Consider the following 20,735-nt stretch of genomic DNA (forward strand, 5'->3'; position numbering starts at 1 on the left):
GCTGCTCCATAGGAGAAAGATGTGGCAGTCTGCTTCCATAAAGATTACAGTCTTGGAGACCCTGTGGGGCAGTTCTACACTGTCCCGTGTCACTGTGAGTCAGAATCGACACAAAGGCAATGGGTTTAGAGTATTCGTCTTTAGTTGGTGGGATAGACAAGTAATTTTGTTATTTTTTGTTGGATATTCATTTGTATCTAAACATGAATGTGTGCACACATATGTATATACATACATACATAAATATGTCTACATTTAAGGTAGACATATTTAAGCATGGATTATTTGTGTAATTACAGCTAATACTAAAAGAAAATGGATCGATATATTCGCTAATTTGATAAGTTTGAAAATGGTACTTAAACTGTTTTCAGTCTTAAGAATGCTAGTGAGGTGGAATTCATCCCATAAATCTTACTACACTTGAGGCTTTCTTTAGAAGTAGAATGCCAAAAGAATGAAGCAGATGTGATGGCAGACTACGTCTGACATTAGGCTCCTAGAGACCTGGAACCCTTCTGGGTTCTTCCCTGGAAACCTGCCATACTTCCAACCTGCTGAAGAATGGCTCGTCTACTGGAGGGCTAAAGGTATACGGCCCAGTCACCCAAACCAACATTCAAGTGACTGATGAATACATGAATGACGCCATTTTAAACCAGTCTGCCCCAAGATGACCCTACAGAGGACTGCAGATCCAAGAGTAGACCCTGTTGCAATCAGCTGAGCCTAGATCTGCCTCGTCAAACCACAGATTTGTGAATTAAAAGACTGTTTATTATTTTAAGCTACTGAATTTTGTGATTGCTGTCCAACATTCTGTGGCAATAGATGACAAGTAGATGCACCTGTTTAAAGAGCCTGTCAACATATAAAAACTTAATCACTCCTATATTTTATTAGAAAATTGAAACGGTGCCCCCATAAAATAGCACTTTTTATTTGTACAAAAGTGAAAGTTATAGAAACTATCATAGTTCTGTAGTTTTACTATAAATTAATATGCAATTTATAGTAATGGTAATGATTTTGAAGGAAAAAATGTAGCAATAGAATATAAATTAACGTTAACAGAGACATTAAATTATTACCTTTACCCCTTTCCAAAACTAAGCACAAGATAGTCAATTTCACACCCCTATAAAAATGTATAAAGACTTACATGGGAATTTATTAAATCATTGTCAAACAGTAAAATATGATCCATGTAGAAGAAATTGTGTTTTGGCCAAACTGATTTGCAAATGATATTAACGGGAAAATAATACTAAGTAGGTGGAGCAAACTGGACCTGCTGTGTTAGAAAAACAAGGATTCAAATACTAACTCAGCCGCTTGTTAACTATGTGGAATTGGGCAAGGTTTTCTTATTTTATGAATAGAAATAATAATACATATCTCACTGTCGTTGCCGTTACTCGTAGCCCAGTCAGCCCTCAACTCACGCAAACCCCACGCACAAGATTATTGGACTGCTGTGATCAGTAGGGTTTACATAGCTGATTTTTCAGAAGTAGATTGCCAGGCCTTTCTTCCTAGTCTCCCTTAGTCTGGAAGCACCACTGAAATCTGTTCAGCATCACAGCAACACACAAGCCTCCGGTGACAAATGGGTGATGGCTACACGTGAGGTGTATCAGCCAGGAATCGAACCCGAGTCTCCTGTATGTGTAAGGCAAAGTCTACAAAGCCCCTAAAATACTGCTTCATGAATTCTTGTTCCCTTTTCCCTCCTGATTAACACTAATCTTCTAGGTATTTCTACAAGTACTTAAATATCCCTGAACTTTAAATGAATTATAAAAGCTGATGAATGCTGAGCATTACACTGATTTATTTTTCACTGCTCACTCACTAGTTCACAGCAAGGCTCTTAGAAAAATATAAAGTCAATATATTTCTTTTATGTCATCAATCAGGAATGAAGGCTATCAGAACAAAACGAACAAGGTTAATTGAAAAACAGAATTTAATTTATAAAATTGCAATTGACCCTGGGCTCGATGAAAACGTATATTCTAGGGCAGATGTATTATTTTATAAATGTTGTTTAGGTAATGCGTATTTCTTTTAAGATCACGTATTTTGAACATAGCTTATAACACTAATGCACACTGAAAATAAATACTTGATCAGTAATTCATACACACACACCCATATGTAGGTCGCATATATATTTGTTTTAAACTCTAACTTCCCTTATCCGAAAAAACCTGACATCATAAAATAAGTCTAATTATGTTTACACGAAGAATTTTAACAAATGCCCAGATGCTTCTGTGGTTTAGTTAAAGTCAAGCCTGAGGTCAAGAAGGAATAAAAGGGGATACCAAAGGTAATTAATATTTTGCTTTTTACTTAATATCTTTTACTATGCACTATTATACAATTTCTTCAGCACAGTAAAATATAAAATTTAGAATGGCAAAAACATGTGGACTGAAGGAAAACAGATACGTACTTCTATGATGGCATTATTCAGTTACAAAATTCATAAGACAAGTTGAATCCCAGTGAACCTTCTTGCAGATGCATTATGGCCCAACATCCACATTTTCTGGAAGGAAGTGGCTGGGTTTTTGGCAGCTATAACCACCAGCTGATATCAATAGCTTGCAACATAGGCTAATTATTTGCAACATAGTTTTAATAGTGACCTTCCAGAAATGTTTAAAAATGTTTGGGGTCAGAAAAATAAAACTGCAAGCTACATCTGCTTATAATAAGCAGTGCTAGTATTTATTTACAGCAGTATATCCACAGGGAATTGCCAGAAATTCAAGCTGGGCTCAGAAGAGGACATGGAAGGAGGGATATCATTGCTGCTGTCAGATGGACCCTGGCTGAAAGCAGAGAATACCAGAAAGATGTTTACCTGTGTTTTATTGACTATGCAAAGGCATTCAACTGTGTGGATAATAGCAAATTATGGATAACATTGCAAAGAATGGGGATTCCAAAACACTTAATTGTGCTCATGAGGAACCTGTACATAGACTAAGAGGCAGCGGTTCAAACAGAACAAGGAGATATCATGTGGTTTAAAGTCAGGAAAGGTGTGTGTCAGGGTTGTTTGTATCCTTTCACCATACCTATTCAGCTGTATGCTGAGCAAATAATCTGAGAAGCTGGACTATATGAAGAATGGGGAATGGGGCATCAGGATTGGAGAAAGACTCATTAAAAACCTGTGTTAATGCAGATGACACAACTTGCTTGCTGAAAGTGAAGCGGACTTGAAGCACTTACTGATGAAGATCGAAGACTCCAGCCTTCAGTATGGATTGTGCCTCAGCACAAAAAAAACAAAAATCCTCACGACTGGGCCAATAGGCAACACCCTGATAAACAAAGAAGACTGAAGTTGTAAAGGATTTCATTTTACTTGGATCCACAGTCAACACTCATGGAAACAGCCAGCGAGAAATCAAAAGGCATGTTGCACTGGGCAAATCTGCTGCAAAAGACCCCTTTAAAGTGTTAAAAGCAAAGATGTCACTTTGAGGGCTTAGGGGCACCTGACCCAAGCCATGGTGTTTTTAGTTGCCTCATATGCCTCATAAGCAAAAGCTGGACAATGAAAAAGGAAGACAGAAGAAGAATTGATACTCTTGAATTATGGTTTTGGTGAAGAGTATTGAATATACCATAGGCTTCTAGAAGAACGAGCAAATCTGTCTTGGAAAAAGTACAAGCCAGAATGCTCCTCAGAAGCGAGACTTCATCTCATGGACTTTGGGCATGTTATCAGGAGGAACTGTCCCTGGAGAAGGACATCATACTAGGTAGAGTAGAGGGTTGGCCAAAGAGAGGAAGACCTTCAACAGATGGATTGACACAGTGGCTGCAATAATGGGCCTAAACATAGCAACGACTGTGAGGATGGTGCAGGACCTAGCAGTGTTTCATTCTGTTGTACATGCCGTTGCTATGAGTAGAAACCGACTGGACAGTACCTAGCAGCCACTAAACAACAACAATATTTATTTGACCTGGAGATGAGTTTCAAAGCTAGCAATAAAAAGGTCTATGGTGCTATCATTATTCAAATGAATTAATTCATATGAATTCTTGCCCAATAAGATTATTTTATTAAAACAATATTATCTTTGCCGGTAAATAATACATATGGCAGCATTTGAATTGCCCTTTCAAAAAGTAAAAGTTTAAATTCTTTTCAAAAGTAGAAAAAAAACATTAAGATAAATTATACTTATCTAATTTTAAAACAAAATTTCCCACCCCAAATTTCCTATTAAAATAGTTATGTTGCTTAAGATATACTAAAAAAAAAATTGCTGTCGAGTCGGTTCCAACTCATAGTGACCCTATAGAACAGAGTAGGACTGTCCCATAGAGTCGCCAAAGAGCCTCTGGTGGATTTGAACCACAGGCCTTTTGGTTAGCAGCCGTAGCGCTTAACTACTATGCCACCAGGGTTTCCAGTTAAGATGTATTAAAAAAACTGCTAATTGTGAATACAAATACAGACGAATATACTACCTTGTGTACAATGTGGTTTAACTTAATGTTCTAGCTTTGAGGCAGCCACTGAGGAATAGATTTATGTTTCTGGACTCAGTCTTTTTATAGCAAATGAAAGAGCTAAGCTAAAATCTTTTCCAGCTTTAGTACATTATGTAACCATAAAATATTTGAATCAGTAAGTCCGTAATTCCTATAACTTTTAATTCCGTTTCTAATTTTCTGAATCCTTACTTTCCTAGTGCAAAATATCTGGTCCTCTAATGAACTTTATCTACACACGCAACATATAATTTGTGATTTATCTTATGCCACCATTTTGTAGGGTTTTTTTTTTTTTTTTTTGTCCTACTAAAAAGAAGTCTTAAAGCACTTGGTATTTGTTTGAACCTGGGTAGAAATGACCACATTTTTCTTTGTAAAGCCAAGAAAGAAGATGTACTGCGGGGCCAGGACTCAGCATGAAAGATTCCATCTGAGAGGGACAATTTGTCAGGAAATTATGAGGAGGTCCAAACAGAGGGTAATAATGGCAGCAGTCTTGCAACATTAACTGTATCATTCACTCTCATCAATTCTGTAATAAATCTGCACACACCACACTGAGGGGCCATGCCAGGGAGTACTTCCCCAGCAGCTCGCACTGCTAGCGTGTTCACCCCCGAAGTTCTAACAGCCCACAGGAGGCCAGGGCTCTCTGCGGCAGGGGACGAGCACCAAGACGCACGTGCTGAGGAATGAACTGGGAAAATAGAAATGGCAGCCCAGAAAGATGGGCTGTGATGCTCAGTCATCTCCGAGTGGTCTCTTCTCATGGGCAGTTAGGCACTCCTCAGCGAACTGTAGCCTAACAGGTACAAAGATGAGCCAGGAATCACAGGAACAAAACAGCCTTTCTGAAAGTCATTGTCTCTTTTACAAAGGAGCCATTAGCAAATGTCATTGCTCTATCAAGAAATTAAATTTAATGCCAACTTGGCCCTCCTCAAAAGAATAGAGCCCTGGTGGCACAGTGGTTAAGTGATACTACTGCTAACCAAAAAGTCGGTAGTTTGAATCCACCAGCTGCTCCTCGGAAACCCCATGGGGCAGTTCTACTTTGTCCTGTAGAGTCACTGTGGGTTGGAATAGACTCCACAGCAACGGGGTTTGTGTTTTGGGTTCTGCCCTCCTCAATAGAGTAGTCATACTTGGAATTTACAGAGGAGTATTACAATTTGAATTACTCATTGACTGGGAGGGAACAAGGTCCCTGGGTAATACACATGGTTTGCAATCAACTACTAACCCAAAAGCTTGCAGTTCAAAACCATCCAGCAAGTGAGTGGACGAAAGTCCTAGTGATCTGCTTCCTTAGAGATCACAGCCAGAAAACCCTGTGGTGAAGTTCTACTCTGTAACACACTGGGTTGCCATGTGCCCTAGGGGATGGCTTTTTTTCTTTCTTTTTTTTAATGAGAGAATAGGTAATTTCCCCTAATTAAATTGATAATAATTGAGAGTACTGAGGTGTCTTTTATCCAAAAAGTTAAAAAAATATTAAAAAGCAGTGATTCTACATTTGTACGTTAAATGATTTTGTATGTAGGCACTGTATGAAGGCACTGGTGAACTTGGGGAGTATACCATTTAATGAAGAAATACAGTGGCAGGACCATAAACTTTGAAACTGTTCAGCCCATGGTTCTAAATCTTGCTCATCAGTGTGATCTTGGAAAGCTTACTTAATTTCCCTAAGCCTCTGTGTCTTCATCTGCCATGAGGATGAAATATTAACTTTGCAGTGTTGTTGTGAAATTCAATAAGGTTTGGCCTATAAAGCATACGATTTTGCCAGGCACCTATTACATGCCAAGTAATTATTGGTTTGGTGGTATCTTAAAACTTTGCTTTTATGTTCAAAGGGTTATGTCCTGTAGATTATAACTCAGAGTGTTATAAAGAAGATTTACCTTCTCTGACAAATGAGCTCCCTCATTTAAATAAGCCAGAAGGGCCACTTACAGGTCATGCAGGTTTTCAAAATAAATAACTCAGGGCCATCAGAAAGTGATGCTGCACATCTCAACTGTTCCTATTAGAAGTTTTAAGTGAACTTTTATTATATCACAGCATTAACTTAGAATTTCAGAAAGGATCTTCAATGTCCTTGGATCATCACAAGGAAATAAGACCTATCCCCTGGTAAACTGTATCATATAAAACAATGTTAATTACTAAAAGCTACCAAAGCATGGAAATAAAATTTGTCATTATACATTGTCTTAGTCATCTAATGCTGCTGTAACAGAAATGCTACAAGTGGATGGCTTTAACAAAGAGAAATTTACTTTCTCACAGTCTGGTAGGCTAGAAGTCCATATTCAGGGTGTCAGCTCCAGGGGAAGGCTCTCTCTCTCTGTTGCCTCTGGAGGAAGATGCTTGTCCTCAATCTTCCACTGGACTAGGAGCTTCTCTGCCCAGGAATCCTGGGTCCAAAGGACACATTCTGCTCCCAGTACTGCTTTCTTGTTAGTATGAGGTCCCCACTCTCTGCTTGCTTCCTTCACTTTTATCTCTTGTAAGATAAAAGGTGGTTCAGGTCACACTGTAGGGAAACTCCCTCTACATTGGATCAGGGATGTTACATCCCACCCTAATCCTCTTTAACCAAAGCAGAGATTATGGTTTATAACACATAGGAAAAGCACAAAATGGAAGACAACCACACAATACCAAGAATTATGGCCTAACCAAGTTGACACATATTTTTGGGGGAACGCAATTCAATCCATGATAGCATACTTACAGGGGTTCACTTACTTAATACTCCGAATATCCATATGCAGTTATCACCATCACTTCTATCTCCATTTTACATATGAAGAAACTGAAACTCCAGAGGTTTCGGTACCTTGGACAAGGTCATGCTGCTAAGCTAGCCAGTCATAAAGGCAGAATGTAAATCTAGACTTTCTGGCTCCAAAGCCATTCTCTTAACATCTACGCATCGCCATCAGTATTAATGAAATAATAACTCCCTCACTTATTTACTTACATATTTTGTTATTAAATAGCATTCATTAACATTTTTCATGTGTCAGGGACTGTTTTATGTGCAATGTTAATAGCCAGGACTTTCTTAAATAAGCACGTATAAGTTAATTCACACAATGAATGAAATGTCAGCCAAGTTGGAACAACAGGAAATGAGAAACAGTGCTAACAACAGGAAACCCTGACAATGACTGTCTTCATGAGCCAAGCACTTCTGAAGCACTTTCATTTTTTAATTCTCTTAATTTCTATAAGAACCTAATGAAATAGATAATAATATTATACCCATTCTACAGAGGAGGAAAGTGAGCCACAGTTTAAGTAACTTGTTCTAGGTCACATAGCTAAGTGGCAGAGCCAGGATCTGTACCAAAAGCTGGCACCAGAATCGATACTTTTAACCACTACTTGATTGATGATGGGAGGTGGTATTAACAGCACCAACAATCTAAGGAAATCTTGATATGGACACCAACTTCACCTTGATACTTGTCAGCAATTTTGTACAGGAAAATACCCCACTGGCAGGTAGTGGGGGCTCAAAATTTGCTCCCTGATTTTCGTATGTATTGATATAAAAATCAATTCCTTTCATATTCTGAAAATGTTGCATACACAAAATAGATTGTGAAATACCTCTGGGGTTCTGAGAGGAAAAATAACTTACGGGAAAGAGCATGGAGTTTAGAATTTTTTTTTTAATTGGATTTTGAGTCCCCATTTCATAACAAATCTTTGAGAAATGAAAATAACAAATCTTGCGCACTTGTTTTTGCCATTATGGGCTACTTGAGTAAAAACCCTCCCTTTCCCCAGTTTCTGCTACTACTGATCCCTTTCATCCTTCTTTCCTTCAGTAACTGGAGATTAAATTATAATTACCTATTGTCTTCAAGGCATGGTTAAGAGCTCAGGCTACTAATCAAATAGTGGCAGTTCCAATCCACTACCTGCTCCTCGTAAACCTTACGGGACAGTTTTGTGTGTGTGTTTTATTACATGTTTTTTAATCAAAGTAAATTTAGAAAATCAAAACGTCTTACATGTGATACAAGCCCATAAAGCCGGGTTGTCAAATTTCTCTAGAAAGTCCTAGTACTGCATTGATTTCAACTGTAAAATGCAGAAGTGTCGGGGGAGTCACGTGTGATCATGGTGGGCAGGGCCAGCTTCCACTGCTGAGTGCCCTCCCAGGAGGGGCTGGCAGTCAGGAAGCACAGTTATTTTCTCCCTCTCCTAAAGGCCTTTTCCTAAAGGCCCTATTACTTTTTTCTAGAGGGATTGTAAATAGTGGTGGCACAGAGGATTTAGCTGGCTGGTGGTAATTACCAGTAATTGCCGGCCAACTGTGCCTTTTAATTACTAAAGGATCTGGCCTCAAGAAGATGAGGTAGTATAGCGTAGAAAGGAGTTATTTTAAAGAAAACCCGAAGTTTTTGAGTTAGGAGAAAAGATTGAGATTTTACTCTAGCTGTTACTGTGGGAGTCACAGTTAGTAACTGGAACTTGCAAGGACTATACATTCATCAAAAAAAAAAAAAAAACTCTTTTACCTAAGTGCTTAGGGATTATGGAAGAAAGTATGCTATGTTTGTCTTGCTGTTAGGGAAAGCTGGTCACCCTGTCTGAAAGATGTGAAGGAAAATGACGAATGTCTTCTGTTAACAGGGAGGATAAGATTTCAGTTAAAACATACACACACACACACACACACACTCACACTATAAAATAGGAAACTAATTGGAATCCAAAGTAGTTTTACTGAGAAAAAAACAAGTGGAAAAAAATAAAAATTTAAAGGCCCTCTACTGAAAATGAATTTAGACTTTAGTAAATAATAAATAATAAATAGTCAACGAAAAATAATGGGTCATCTACTACGTGTCTGACAAAAATACAAAGATCTAGAGGACAGTAAGTTGAGCGCCTGCTCCTCGAGGAATTCCCACACTAATGGGGCTGGAGAGATAAAAGAGAGTGAGGAACTTTATCAGTTACATGAACTATAATTATATGTCTAACACAACATAAAATGTACCATCACAGAGATAAAATATATGCCTAAATATACATAAGTAAAAATAAAAAATAGCACTAAATTTGCCTGGAGAGAAATCTAAATAAATAAATACGTAGGAAGGAAGAACTTCATGAGCTAGACAGATGGCTGAATGTGTGTTGCAAGACTAATGACTTTTTCACTGTAAATACCTTGTTTCAACAACATAAACAGTGACCATACACGTGGACCTTGCCAGATGGAATACACAAGAATCAAATCTACTACATTAGTGGAAAGAGACTATGGAAAAGCTCAATATCACCAGTCAGAACAAGGCCAGGAGCAGACTGCGGAATAGACCGTCAATTGCTTATATGCAAGTTCAAGATGAAGCTGAAGAAAACTAAAACAAGTCCTCTAGAGCCAAAGTGCAGTCATGTATATCCCACCTGAATTTAGAGACCATCTCAAGAACAGATTTAACACATCAAACACTAATGATAGAAGATCAGACGAGTTGTGGGATGACATCAAGGACATTGTACATGAAGAAACCAAGAGGTCATTAAAAAGGCAAGAAAGAAAGAAAAGACCAAAATAGAAGACAGAAGAGACTCTGAAACTTGCTCTTGAATTTTGAGTAGCTATTTTTAAAACAAATGGAAGAAATGACAAAGTAAAAGAGCTGAATAAAATATTTCAAAGGACGGCTGAAGAAGACATAGTAAAGTATTACAACAAAACGTGCAAAGTACTAGAGTTAGAAACCAAAAGGGAAGAGCATGCTCAGCATTTCTTGAGCTAAAAGAACTGAAGGAAAATTTCATGCTTTGAGTTGCAATACCGAAGGATTCTATGGGCAAATGTTGAATGATGCAGGAAGCGCTAAAAGAAGATGAAAGAGTCACTGTATGAAAAAGAACTGGTCGACATTCAACTGGCCATTTCAGGAGGTAGCATATGATCAGGAACTCATGGTACTGAAGGAAGAAATCCAAACTGCACTGAAGGCATTGACAAAAAACAAGGCTCCAGGAATTACCAGAATACCAATTAAGATGTTTCAACAAACGGTTGCACCACTGGAAGCTCTCATTTGTCTTTGTCAAGAAATTTGGAAGACAGCTTCCTGGCCAACTGACTAGAAGAGATCCATATTTGTGCTCATTCCAAAGAAAAGTGATCCAATAAATGCAGAAATTATCGAACAATATCATTAATATCACACACAAGTGAAATTTTGCTAAAGATCATTTAATAGTGGCTGCAGCAGTACATCAACAGGGAAGTTCCGGAAATTCAAGAGGAGTGCTGAAGAGGACTTAGAACCAGGTATATCATTGCTGATGTCAATGGATCATGGTTGAAAGCAGAGAATACCAGAAAGATGTTTACCTGTGTTTTATTGACTGTGCAATGGCATTTGGCTGTGTTGATCATAACAAATTATAGATGACATTGAGAACAATGGGAATTCCAGAACACTTATTTGTGTACATGAGGAACCTGTACATAGACCAAGTGTCAGCCTTCCCAAGAGAACAAGGTGATACTGCATGGTTTAAAACCAGGACAGGTGTTTGTCAGGGTTGTATCCTTTCCTACTTATTCAATCTGTATGCTGAGCAAATAATCTGAGAAGCTGGACTATATGAAGAAGAACACAGCAACAGGATTGGAAGAAGACTCACAAACAACCTGCGATATGGAGATGACACAACCTTGCTTGCTGAAAACAAAGAAGACTTGAAGCACTTACTGATGAAGATCAAAGACTAGAGCCTTTGGTATGGATTACATCCCAGCATACAGAAAACAAAAATTCTCACAACTAGACCAGTAAGCAACATCATGACAAATGGAGGAAACATTGATATTGTCAAGAATTTCATTTTACTTGCATCCATAATCAAGGCCCATGGAAGCAGCAGTCGGAAAATCAAATAATCCATTGCATCGGGCAAATCTGCTGCAAAAGACCTCTTTAAAGTGTTAAAAATCAAAGATGTCAGTGTGAGGACCAAGGTTCACTTGACCCAAGGCATGGTGTTTCCATCACCTCACATGCACACAAAAGTTAGATAGTGAATAAGGAAGATCAAAGAAGAATTGATGCCTTTGAATTATGGTGTTGGCATAGGTATTAAACACACCATGGAATGCCAAAAAATGAACATATCTGTCTTGGAAGAAGCACAGCCAAATGCTCCTTAGAAGTGAGAATGGCACGAGTTCCTCTGACATACTTTGGACATGTTATCAGCAAAGGGTCTGCGAAAAGAGAAAGACCCTTGACAAGATAGAATGACACAGTGCCTGCAAGAATGGGCTGAAATATAGCAGCCATTGTGATAATGGCTCAGGACCAGTCAGTGTTTCATTCTGTGATGTGTAGAGTCTCTATGAGGTAGAACCAACTTGATGGCACCTAATAACAACAACATTCTGAATTTTAGAAAGGCACACTAAAAGAAAAGAAAATATGATTTAAAAAAAAGAAATAGCAATGACTCTATGGCCTACAGTTATAAGCAGAAAGATACCTTAAAAGGATGGAGTTTGTTGTAAATAAACACATGCTTCTGATTATGTAATACAGATAATATTTGAAATGAAGAAAAGCAAGTGGCAACAAAATAAACCAAAGTGATAGTGTATGGACCTCCTTTATGTATTCTGATTTTTAGATATTAAAAAAAAAAAACAAAAAAACTGGGATCAAGGATACATATATGAGAATATTTTGTGGTCTTAACAAATTAATAAATTCTTCAGCTTGAAAGAATGGAACAACCATCTCATGTTTGAAGTTATATACAAGAAAATTGCAAAAAGATATGAGGCTATTTAATAACAGTAAAAACTATCCAATGATTTAATGGGATCGTTTGCCAATCATCCAAAGAAAGGGTATTCGTAGACACTGAGTGACCAAATAAAGGAATATTTGAGAGTGAGCTCCAGCAATACAAGGATGGTTGAATTAAAATTTTCCAGTGTCTTTTTTAATACTGAAAGGTTGTGCTATTCATTCTTTCTTCTCATGAGACTCCTTTCAGCCAGGATTCACCCCAGTGATTGTACAAGCCTCTAAGAATTTATTTTTCCTTACATATGGGTATTTTGACTTCTCAGGAACAATATTCATGACTTTGCAGCCTTCTTGCTTACTAAATATTCCATTCTTTCTTTTGCTGGCGAATTAACATGTCTAATAGAATTATGTTGCAGCCAGGGCCACCAAATTTTACTTGATGCCCTTGAGATTAGAATAAGTATTTTAATAATGAATCAATTTTCAAATATAGACACAATTTACTTAAAATGAGCACTTGGGCCCAGAAAAGAATATTGCCTCAGTAGAATGTCTGGATTTGATAGACCTGCTGGACTAGTCCATTTATACTGAACACAAAGATATTATGCCAAACAAACAAATAAGCCAAAGTCACGTAACTGTGTTTTACAGATCTCAGGAGAATGAAATTTCAAATTCTCCCTCTTCAACTCATTCCTACATTTATTTTTCAACTCTCAGAGCCAGGAAATTATTGTTTATATCTATCCTAAATCTTTCACCCTCTAGTATAAACTCATTTCCTCTTTCTTGGTTCTCTGCAACTGGATATCTCAATCAGCAGAGTGATTTTATTTTCCACAAAATGAGAAACAGAAGTTAATGAGGTCATATCAACTGCACGGATCATGTACAATGCTGGTCGTAATTTTGGACTCCAACAAGTATCCTAAGACAGGTTGCCAGCTACTCTTTCTGTGCTGAAAACACAGTATTTTCATAATAATAACATGCCCAGTTGGCTCAAAAGATGTTAACAGCCATGTATTTCCGTGTATTAGATGGCAACAGTTCCATGAAAGTGACATATGTTCTGTAGAGATCAATAACACTCCACAAACAATTCACGTATCATTTTCTGCTTGGTTTTTGATATTTGCTGAACAGTTGATACAATAGGAATATACCAGCAAAAACAAAATTGATTTTTTTAACTGCTACAATGTAAGATGATTACAAATTATTTCACACCTTTCAAGTATACACAACTTATTCTTAATGTGTGCGTTTCAGGACTGCTAAAATCTGCAACTATTTAATTGATTCTGAATTTCTCTCAACAATTCAATCATGAATTACTGCATTGAGATAGAATGTGTTACCTGAGAATGATGATCTTGATATAATAATTACAACTTCATCTTTGCTTTTACTTCAGGTTACATGTAAATAGCTTGCATGGCTGACAGAAGCAAGACCTTCCTTTCAGATTAAAAAAAAAAGTAGAACTATGATTTAAAGTAAAAATATATGCTACAAATGAAAATGCAAAAACTGAATACCATGACTCCTGTAGAAACAAATCCTTTTTCTTATCCCCAGGACTGTAGCAGCATTCCCATTTTAGCCAGCTGAGGTGCAAATTAGACAGCTGCCCGGGTGACAGAAGCCCTGAGGCCTATAAGAATCCTGAGCACAAAGGTGATTGTTTCAATTATTTCCCTTGAATGGCTTATCCAGCCTTGAACTCAGCATGGGGCAATGACCTTGGGCTTGTGATGCATGCAGCCATATAATTATGCATTTAAGTATAGTTTCCTAATTAATTTAAATATGCTTGAGAAGCTTACTTGGCTTGAACCTGAAAATCCCCTTTGCCTGGTCACTGGATGGAATCAGGGCTCACTGAGGTGAGAGCGCAGACCCCGTCAATCATGAGCTTTTGAAAGATGCCTTCTGATTAAAAAAAAAAAAGTTCCTTCTGATAGAGGAACTCAAATTTTCTAAATTTCAAAAGTTGGGGAAAAAAAACCTCTACTCCTTCTCCCTTTTGAAAGGTTATCTTTTTTTTTTTTTTAAGTTAAGAACATGAAGTTGAAAACGTTGCTGTCAGCAGCTGCTAGTTTGGCTCATAATTACAACAGCAAAGATTCTGCAGGGTCTAAACATCGCCCCTACTGCGTGGTATATGAATCATTCGTGAAGCTCAGGCTGTAGTTAGGGAAGGTGGGAACACAACTCAGAACAGAAACACCAGGGGCAACATTTGTGACCTCTGTTTACATCTGCACTGAAATATTCCCAAATGAGAGGGAGACTAGAGACAACTCCTGAGACGAAGGACTGGTTCAGACTCATTAACAGAAAATTTCATGAATTAATAATCTGCCTACTAGCCCCCAACTCCACTTCTATCCAGTCCTGGCCTCACATGTCTCGATCCACGGCCCTGAACAAGCATCTGTCTCTAGGACCAGTTACGTTCTCTAATCCTGGGCCTTATTGACATCCTGCCCATCTTTTCTTTGCCTTTAGTGTTGTTTTTCTGTTTGGTTATTTATTTATTTGATAAATACTTTTCAAAGGTTGCATTGAACTGGAAGAAATGGAACCCCTGTTCAGGTCATATTTCTCTGTGAACATTTGCCATTTTATCATGAATCACACAGTTAAGGTTTTTCCTTTCTGGAAGGGTGGCCCTCCTGCCTCCAGATCCTTGGACATAGGACAACTGTGATACCCTACACCTAAAGAGAGATGTTGTGCTCATCTTCCCTTTTGAGATTCTTTTTTCAGTTAGAATTAGGTGTTAGTGAAGTCAGAAAGAAATTATTCTCCCTAAATCAACACACATTAGAGTTTTAAAATAAAAAAAAAGAAAAAGCCCAATATTGGAAGACCACTGAAGCTTAATAGCCAGCTTCAGACTCAGCCCTGAGGATGCAGAGCTCTAAAGAATAATGGCTGCCGGGTCAGCAAGTGAAAGATACCTGCTTAGATGGGAAGATATCGGAAGTCTCTAAACAAAGGCGGAAAGACTTAGAAACAGAGTATAGGAATTCAAGTATTTAGCCAGAAAATATAAAATGAGCTAAAATACTTTGCTGAAGCAGCTCATTTTTTCCAGCTAAGACATACCCATAGGTTTATTGTACACATTCAGTAAGCTGAAGCCAAATTCATCAATCAAGATTCTTTATAATGACAAACCATAAATTATACAATCAAAAGCAGCCATCAATTTATTAATTTTCATTAAAGAATGATTTAATTTCTAATTTTTCTTCTGTTTACTGGGTTTGTGCTCTGAGAGGCTGATAACACACACTTGGCCTCTGCAGTCCTGGAGAATTTCCAGGGTTTAGCTTCAATCATGTAGTTTGTTACATAAAAAGCAGATCTATTGGTAAATGCTCTATATATTTTGTTTCAAAGTCGTCTCTGGTTTGTAACATTAAAACAATGTGAAATATCATCTCTAAAAACAGATTTTCTCTCTTAGATTCCCAGGTATAGCAAGCAGGAATTTATGCGTATAGGTTAAATGTTTTCTAATCTTCTAATGAGTCGATAGGCTATGCCCTCTCGGGATCTAAACATCCCACATGGAGTAATATGGCATGGAGTAATATCATATATGTGTCATGACTGAACATACTGAATATAGACTTAAAATGATCATCTTTGGAATTTAAGGACATGGACTTAAGTAAAAATTATGGTGAAAAACTTTCCATTAAAATAATAGAAATAACAGAGCTGGATTGTCTTTGAACCAAAAACAATAGGTGTAAAATCATGGTGGTACTTACCACAGTGAAATTCATAACTTTCAATATCCATATTGTCATGGCTAAGTTAACTATCATGGTAACCAACAGCAGAAGGACAAAGAAGTATAAGCACCTCTTTCTCCACCCGTAAATTCCCACGGGGTAAAGCTGTGCATTCTCAGCTCTGGGCAGGTTGGTCTGCTGTGTTGCTAGTATGTATTGTTCACGTGTCATCTGGAAAAAAGGAAAAAGGAAAAAGGAGAAAAAAAAGGAAAGAAAAGAAAACATTCAAAAATAAAACCAATATTGTTGTTTTAATCCAAAGACATAATAACAGCTATTTTTTATGTGAATAAAGTGAGTGTTCAATTAATTGCTGTTGTATAATACAATGTAACAAAAACTCTCAAGTCATTATCATCAAAGTTGCTTATTAGACTTGTTTAATTGATGATTATATCGACAAGATACATATTTTCTACAGTCAGGTTTGACCAATCCCAAACTTTCTCTCAGAAGGCTCTGAAGACTGTTAGCTCTACTTCCAGTCCTCCATAACCCTACAATTTTACCCACATCCAAGTGACGTGGATTAGATTTACCTGTCTTTGGGGAAGACGGACACCACTTGTATCACAAGGTCTTTCTGTACCACCCTCTAGATTCACAGGATAAAAGTGTCTAAGTTTAAATGTTTAAAAATGTTTCAATAAAAGTGTCAGTATAATTGCAAGAATGTAAATGAAGAAAATATTCTTTTGTTTAGAATTATATAGATATAGCTACTTAAAAGTTTCATTCAGAATTTTATTGGTTATTTATTTATTTAGCTGTCTTTCAATAAGTTAAAAAAAGTGGAAATATAAAGGAACACAACAATATAACATAGTATAACAACATAATAAAAAAAAAAAAAAGCCCATTGCGGTCAAGTCAATTCCGACTCATAGCAACCCTATAGGACAGAGTAGAACAGCCCCATAGAGTTTCCAAGGAGCAGCTGGTGGATTCAAACTGCCAGCCCTTTCGTTAGCTGTCATAGCACTTAACCACTATGCCACCAGGGTATCCTAACAACATAATAGATATAATAAACATATCCATTGCCTTTGAGTCAATGCAGGCTCATAGTGATATAAGATAACATAATACAATATAATATAATAAATATTATATATAAGCTGAAGCCAGTTTAGGAAAAGTGGAGATGGTATTTCTTGGTAATATATAAATTTATGTTCTCAAGTGAATTTTTTTAAAAAGTAAATGAATTGTTTACTGTCTGATTCAACTTAAATGTACAGATAAGGAAGTTAAAGAATGTGTGGTGGATACACAATTTTTAGAATAATATATTTATTACCTGACAGATGGAACCTTTAATTTTTATAAAATATGATTTTCTATAAAACAATATTTTTTCAGTTTTTTCTTTAGTTTTTCTTCTGTTAACTTTTACTTTAAAAGTCAATTAAATAATTAGCTCACCAGCAGAAATAATCCTAAGTAAATTACACCAAAAATAAAAAGAATACCCAAAAAAACCAAACTCAGTGCCGTCGAGTCGATTCCACCTCATAGTGACCCTGTAGGACAGAGTAGAACTGCCCCATAGAGTTTCCAAGGAGCGCCTGGCAGATTTGAACTGCCAACCCTTTGGTTAGCAGCCGTAGCCTTTAACCACTATGCCACCAGGGTTTCCAGAACATTATTAATAAAGAAGAAAAATAACCTAAAATAAAACATATGTAATGTAACTTATGAAAAATAAAAATATTATGTTACAGTGGTCATTGATGAATTCCTGCCTCACAGGGTTTTCTAGACTGTAAATAATTTGAACCATATATTTAAAAAGTCCAAAAATAATTTTAATTTGTTATTTGAATTTTCCCCCACTTTTGTTCTAATTTTACAGCTGTAACTCAAAATCACATTAATGCAGTGCTAAATATTATTTTCCCTTATTTCTGTTTCATTTAATAAAAATAGTTATGTAAGTTAAATCATAACTTTAAATAAATTCTAAGATCAAATAATATTAGATGACCGGTAGCAAATTTCTTCACAAGATAAAGAATTTCTTTTTTGTTTATTGTCATTACTATTACTTAAATTAATATTTAACATTCCCTCAAGACTAACCCTAAGACTGTAGTTCTTATTTAGATTTCTAAATGGTAGAGAACTGTATAACCTCTTACCAATTATGTAGTTAAGTGTTATAACAGATGACAACATGCCAAGGAAATTTGGTGCAGATTTTATAGTTCTGACAGTGGCAGCAATCACAAAGAAAGAATACAAGTACAAGGTAGAAGAAACTCTGTTGTTTTTAGGTGCCCTTGAGTTGGCTCTGACTCATGGTGGCATTATGTACAGCAGGACGAAATGTTGCCCAGTCCTGTGCCATTCCCACAATAGTAGGTATGTGGGAGTCCACTGTGTCAATTCATCTTGGTGAGGGTCTTTCCTTTTTTCGCTGACCTTCTGTTTTACCAAGCATGATGTCCTCCTCCAGGAATTAATGCCTCCTGATAACTTGTCCAGAGTAAGCAAGATGAAGTCTCATTATCCCCACTTCTAAGGAGCATTCTGACTGTACTTCCGTCAAAACAGACTTATTAGTTCTTCTGGCAGCTTATGGTATACTCAGTATTCTTTGCCAACACCATAATTGAAAATGTGTCAATTCCTCTGTCTTCCTTTTTTATTTTCCAGCTTTTCCATGTATGTTGTTGTTGTTGTGTGCCATTGAGTCAATACCAACTCATAGCAACCCCATATGACAGAGTAGAACTGCTTCATAGAGTTGTCTAAACTGTAATATTTACGGGGGCAGATCACCAGGTCTTTTCTTCCACAGAGCTGCTGGTGGTGCATTTTAACTGCCGACCTTTCTGTTAGCAGTCGGGCACTTAACTGTTGCACCACCAAGTGATTGAAAATACCATGGCTTGGACCAGGTATACCTTAGCCATCAAAGTAACATCTTTGCTTTTAAGGTTTAAAAAAGGTCTTTTGCAGTGATATGCTTAATGTAATATGTTGTTTGATTTCTGACTGTTTCTCCCATGGGTGTTGATTTTTGATCCAAGTAAAATGAAATCCTTGAAAACTTCAGTATTTTCTTAATTGATCGTGATGTTGCTCATAGGATTCTCGTTTTCTTTATGTTGCGGTGTAATCCATACTGACGATTGTAGTCTTTGATCTTCATCAGTGAAAGTTTTAAGTCATCTTCACTTTCAACAAGAAAGATTGTCTCATCTACATACTAAAGGTTATTAATGAGTCTTCCTCCAACTTGATGCTGCATTCTTTTCTGTATAGTCCAATTTCTCGGATTATTTGCTCAGCATACAGATAAACCCTGGTGACGCAGTGGTTAAGAGCTTGGCTGTTAACCAATGGACTGACAGTTCCAATCCACCAGCCATGTCTTGGAAACCCTATTGGGAAGTTCTACTCTGTCCTCTAGTGTCGCTGCTATGAGTTGGAACCAACTTGACAGTGACTTTGGCTTTTTGGTTTGGTGTACAGATTGAATAAGTACGGTGAAAGGATACTACCCTACAGCAGAACTCTAGGCACCACCATATTTAAAGAAAGGAGCAAGAAAGAGCTGGAGAAGGAGAAACAATAAGATAGGACTCAGACATGGGGGAAAAGCAGAGAGTGCCAAAGGCCTGACTGGTGAGCCCTATATTGAAATCCCTTGCAGAGCTGGTCTCTGAAAAGTTACAAACCCGATGCCATGACCCTATAGGATAGAGTAGAACTGCCCCATAGAGTTTCCAAGGAGCGCCTGGCGGATTTGAACTGCCGACCCTTTGTTAGCAGCCATTAATACTTAACCACTACCCCACCAGAGTTTCCATTCACATCATACATTCCCTTTAATTTCATGTTAAAACAATCTTCTTCTCTAGGATATTCTACTCTCCAAGTTCTATTTATACATGAAGGTAAGATTAAGGTGCCTTAGAAAATAAATGGAAAGTGAAGAATCTCTGAAATAAAACATCGAGGACAAAGAAAATGGTCTTTCAGCAATGAGACTGAATTTCTTTTTTGTGAAGTTAAGAGATATATTTAGTAAATATAACAAATACTCCTACAATTTTGAAGAACAAATGGTATAAGAAAAGACCAAAAGAAAAGGCTGTTAAGAAAACAAGAACACAATTATTGAATTAAAGCTATTTTATCAGCTCAAGGAATTCAATAGTATTTTCCTAACGACGGCAACGGGTTTTTTTATGGGGGTTTTCCTAACTGAAGCCAAGCTTAGCATTATTTCTTCTTTACATACCATTCTCATCACAAAACACTTTGGAGTTTCAAAGTTAAAAAAAAAAAAAAAAAAAACCCAAGCTTAAAAGTTTTTTTTCATTAAGTTCTTATTTTCTTAATGTTTCTGAAAATCACATAAAAGCTGTCAGCGACTGTTCACATGCAGTAGTAGCGTGCTAGCAAATAATAGTAACAGTTTATAGCTTGGATTATGCGAACTACCTTAAATTGGAAACTTTTTCAACATTTCCTTAGTTATTTAATCCACTTTCTTATATTAACCATATTCTGAAACATCTTAGTTTCCTTGGCATTCTGAGAGTTCTATAAGTGAGAGAGAAATGAT

The 20,735-nt window shown here is 37.0% G+C and overlaps 1 protein-coding gene across 3 annotated transcripts in view; it reads right to left on the bottom strand.

The window, feature by feature from the left end:
• SGCZ (sarcoglycan zeta) overlaps nucleotides 1–16,982 on the bottom strand; it is a 354,876-nt gene extending 337,894 nt beyond the window's left edge. For all 3 annotated transcript variants that reach the window (XM_064272869.1, XM_064272870.1, XM_064272868.1), the window contains exon 1: nucleotides 16,133–16,982. In XM_064272869.1, coding sequence (XP_064128939.1) covers nucleotides 16,133–16,381 — 249 coding nt within the window. In that variant the 5' untranslated portion in view covers nucleotides 16,382–16,982. The remainder of the gene's footprint in view (nucleotides 1–16,132) is intronic.
• Nucleotides 16,983–20,735: the final 3,753 nt, after the last annotated feature.

The sequence above is a fragment of the Loxodonta africana genome, chromosome 19, assembly GCF_030014295.1.
Source record: "Loxodonta africana isolate mLoxAfr1 chromosome 19, mLoxAfr1.hap2, whole genome shotgun sequence".
Lineage (NCBI taxonomy): Eukaryota > Metazoa > Chordata > Mammalia > Proboscidea > Elephantidae > Loxodonta > Loxodonta africana.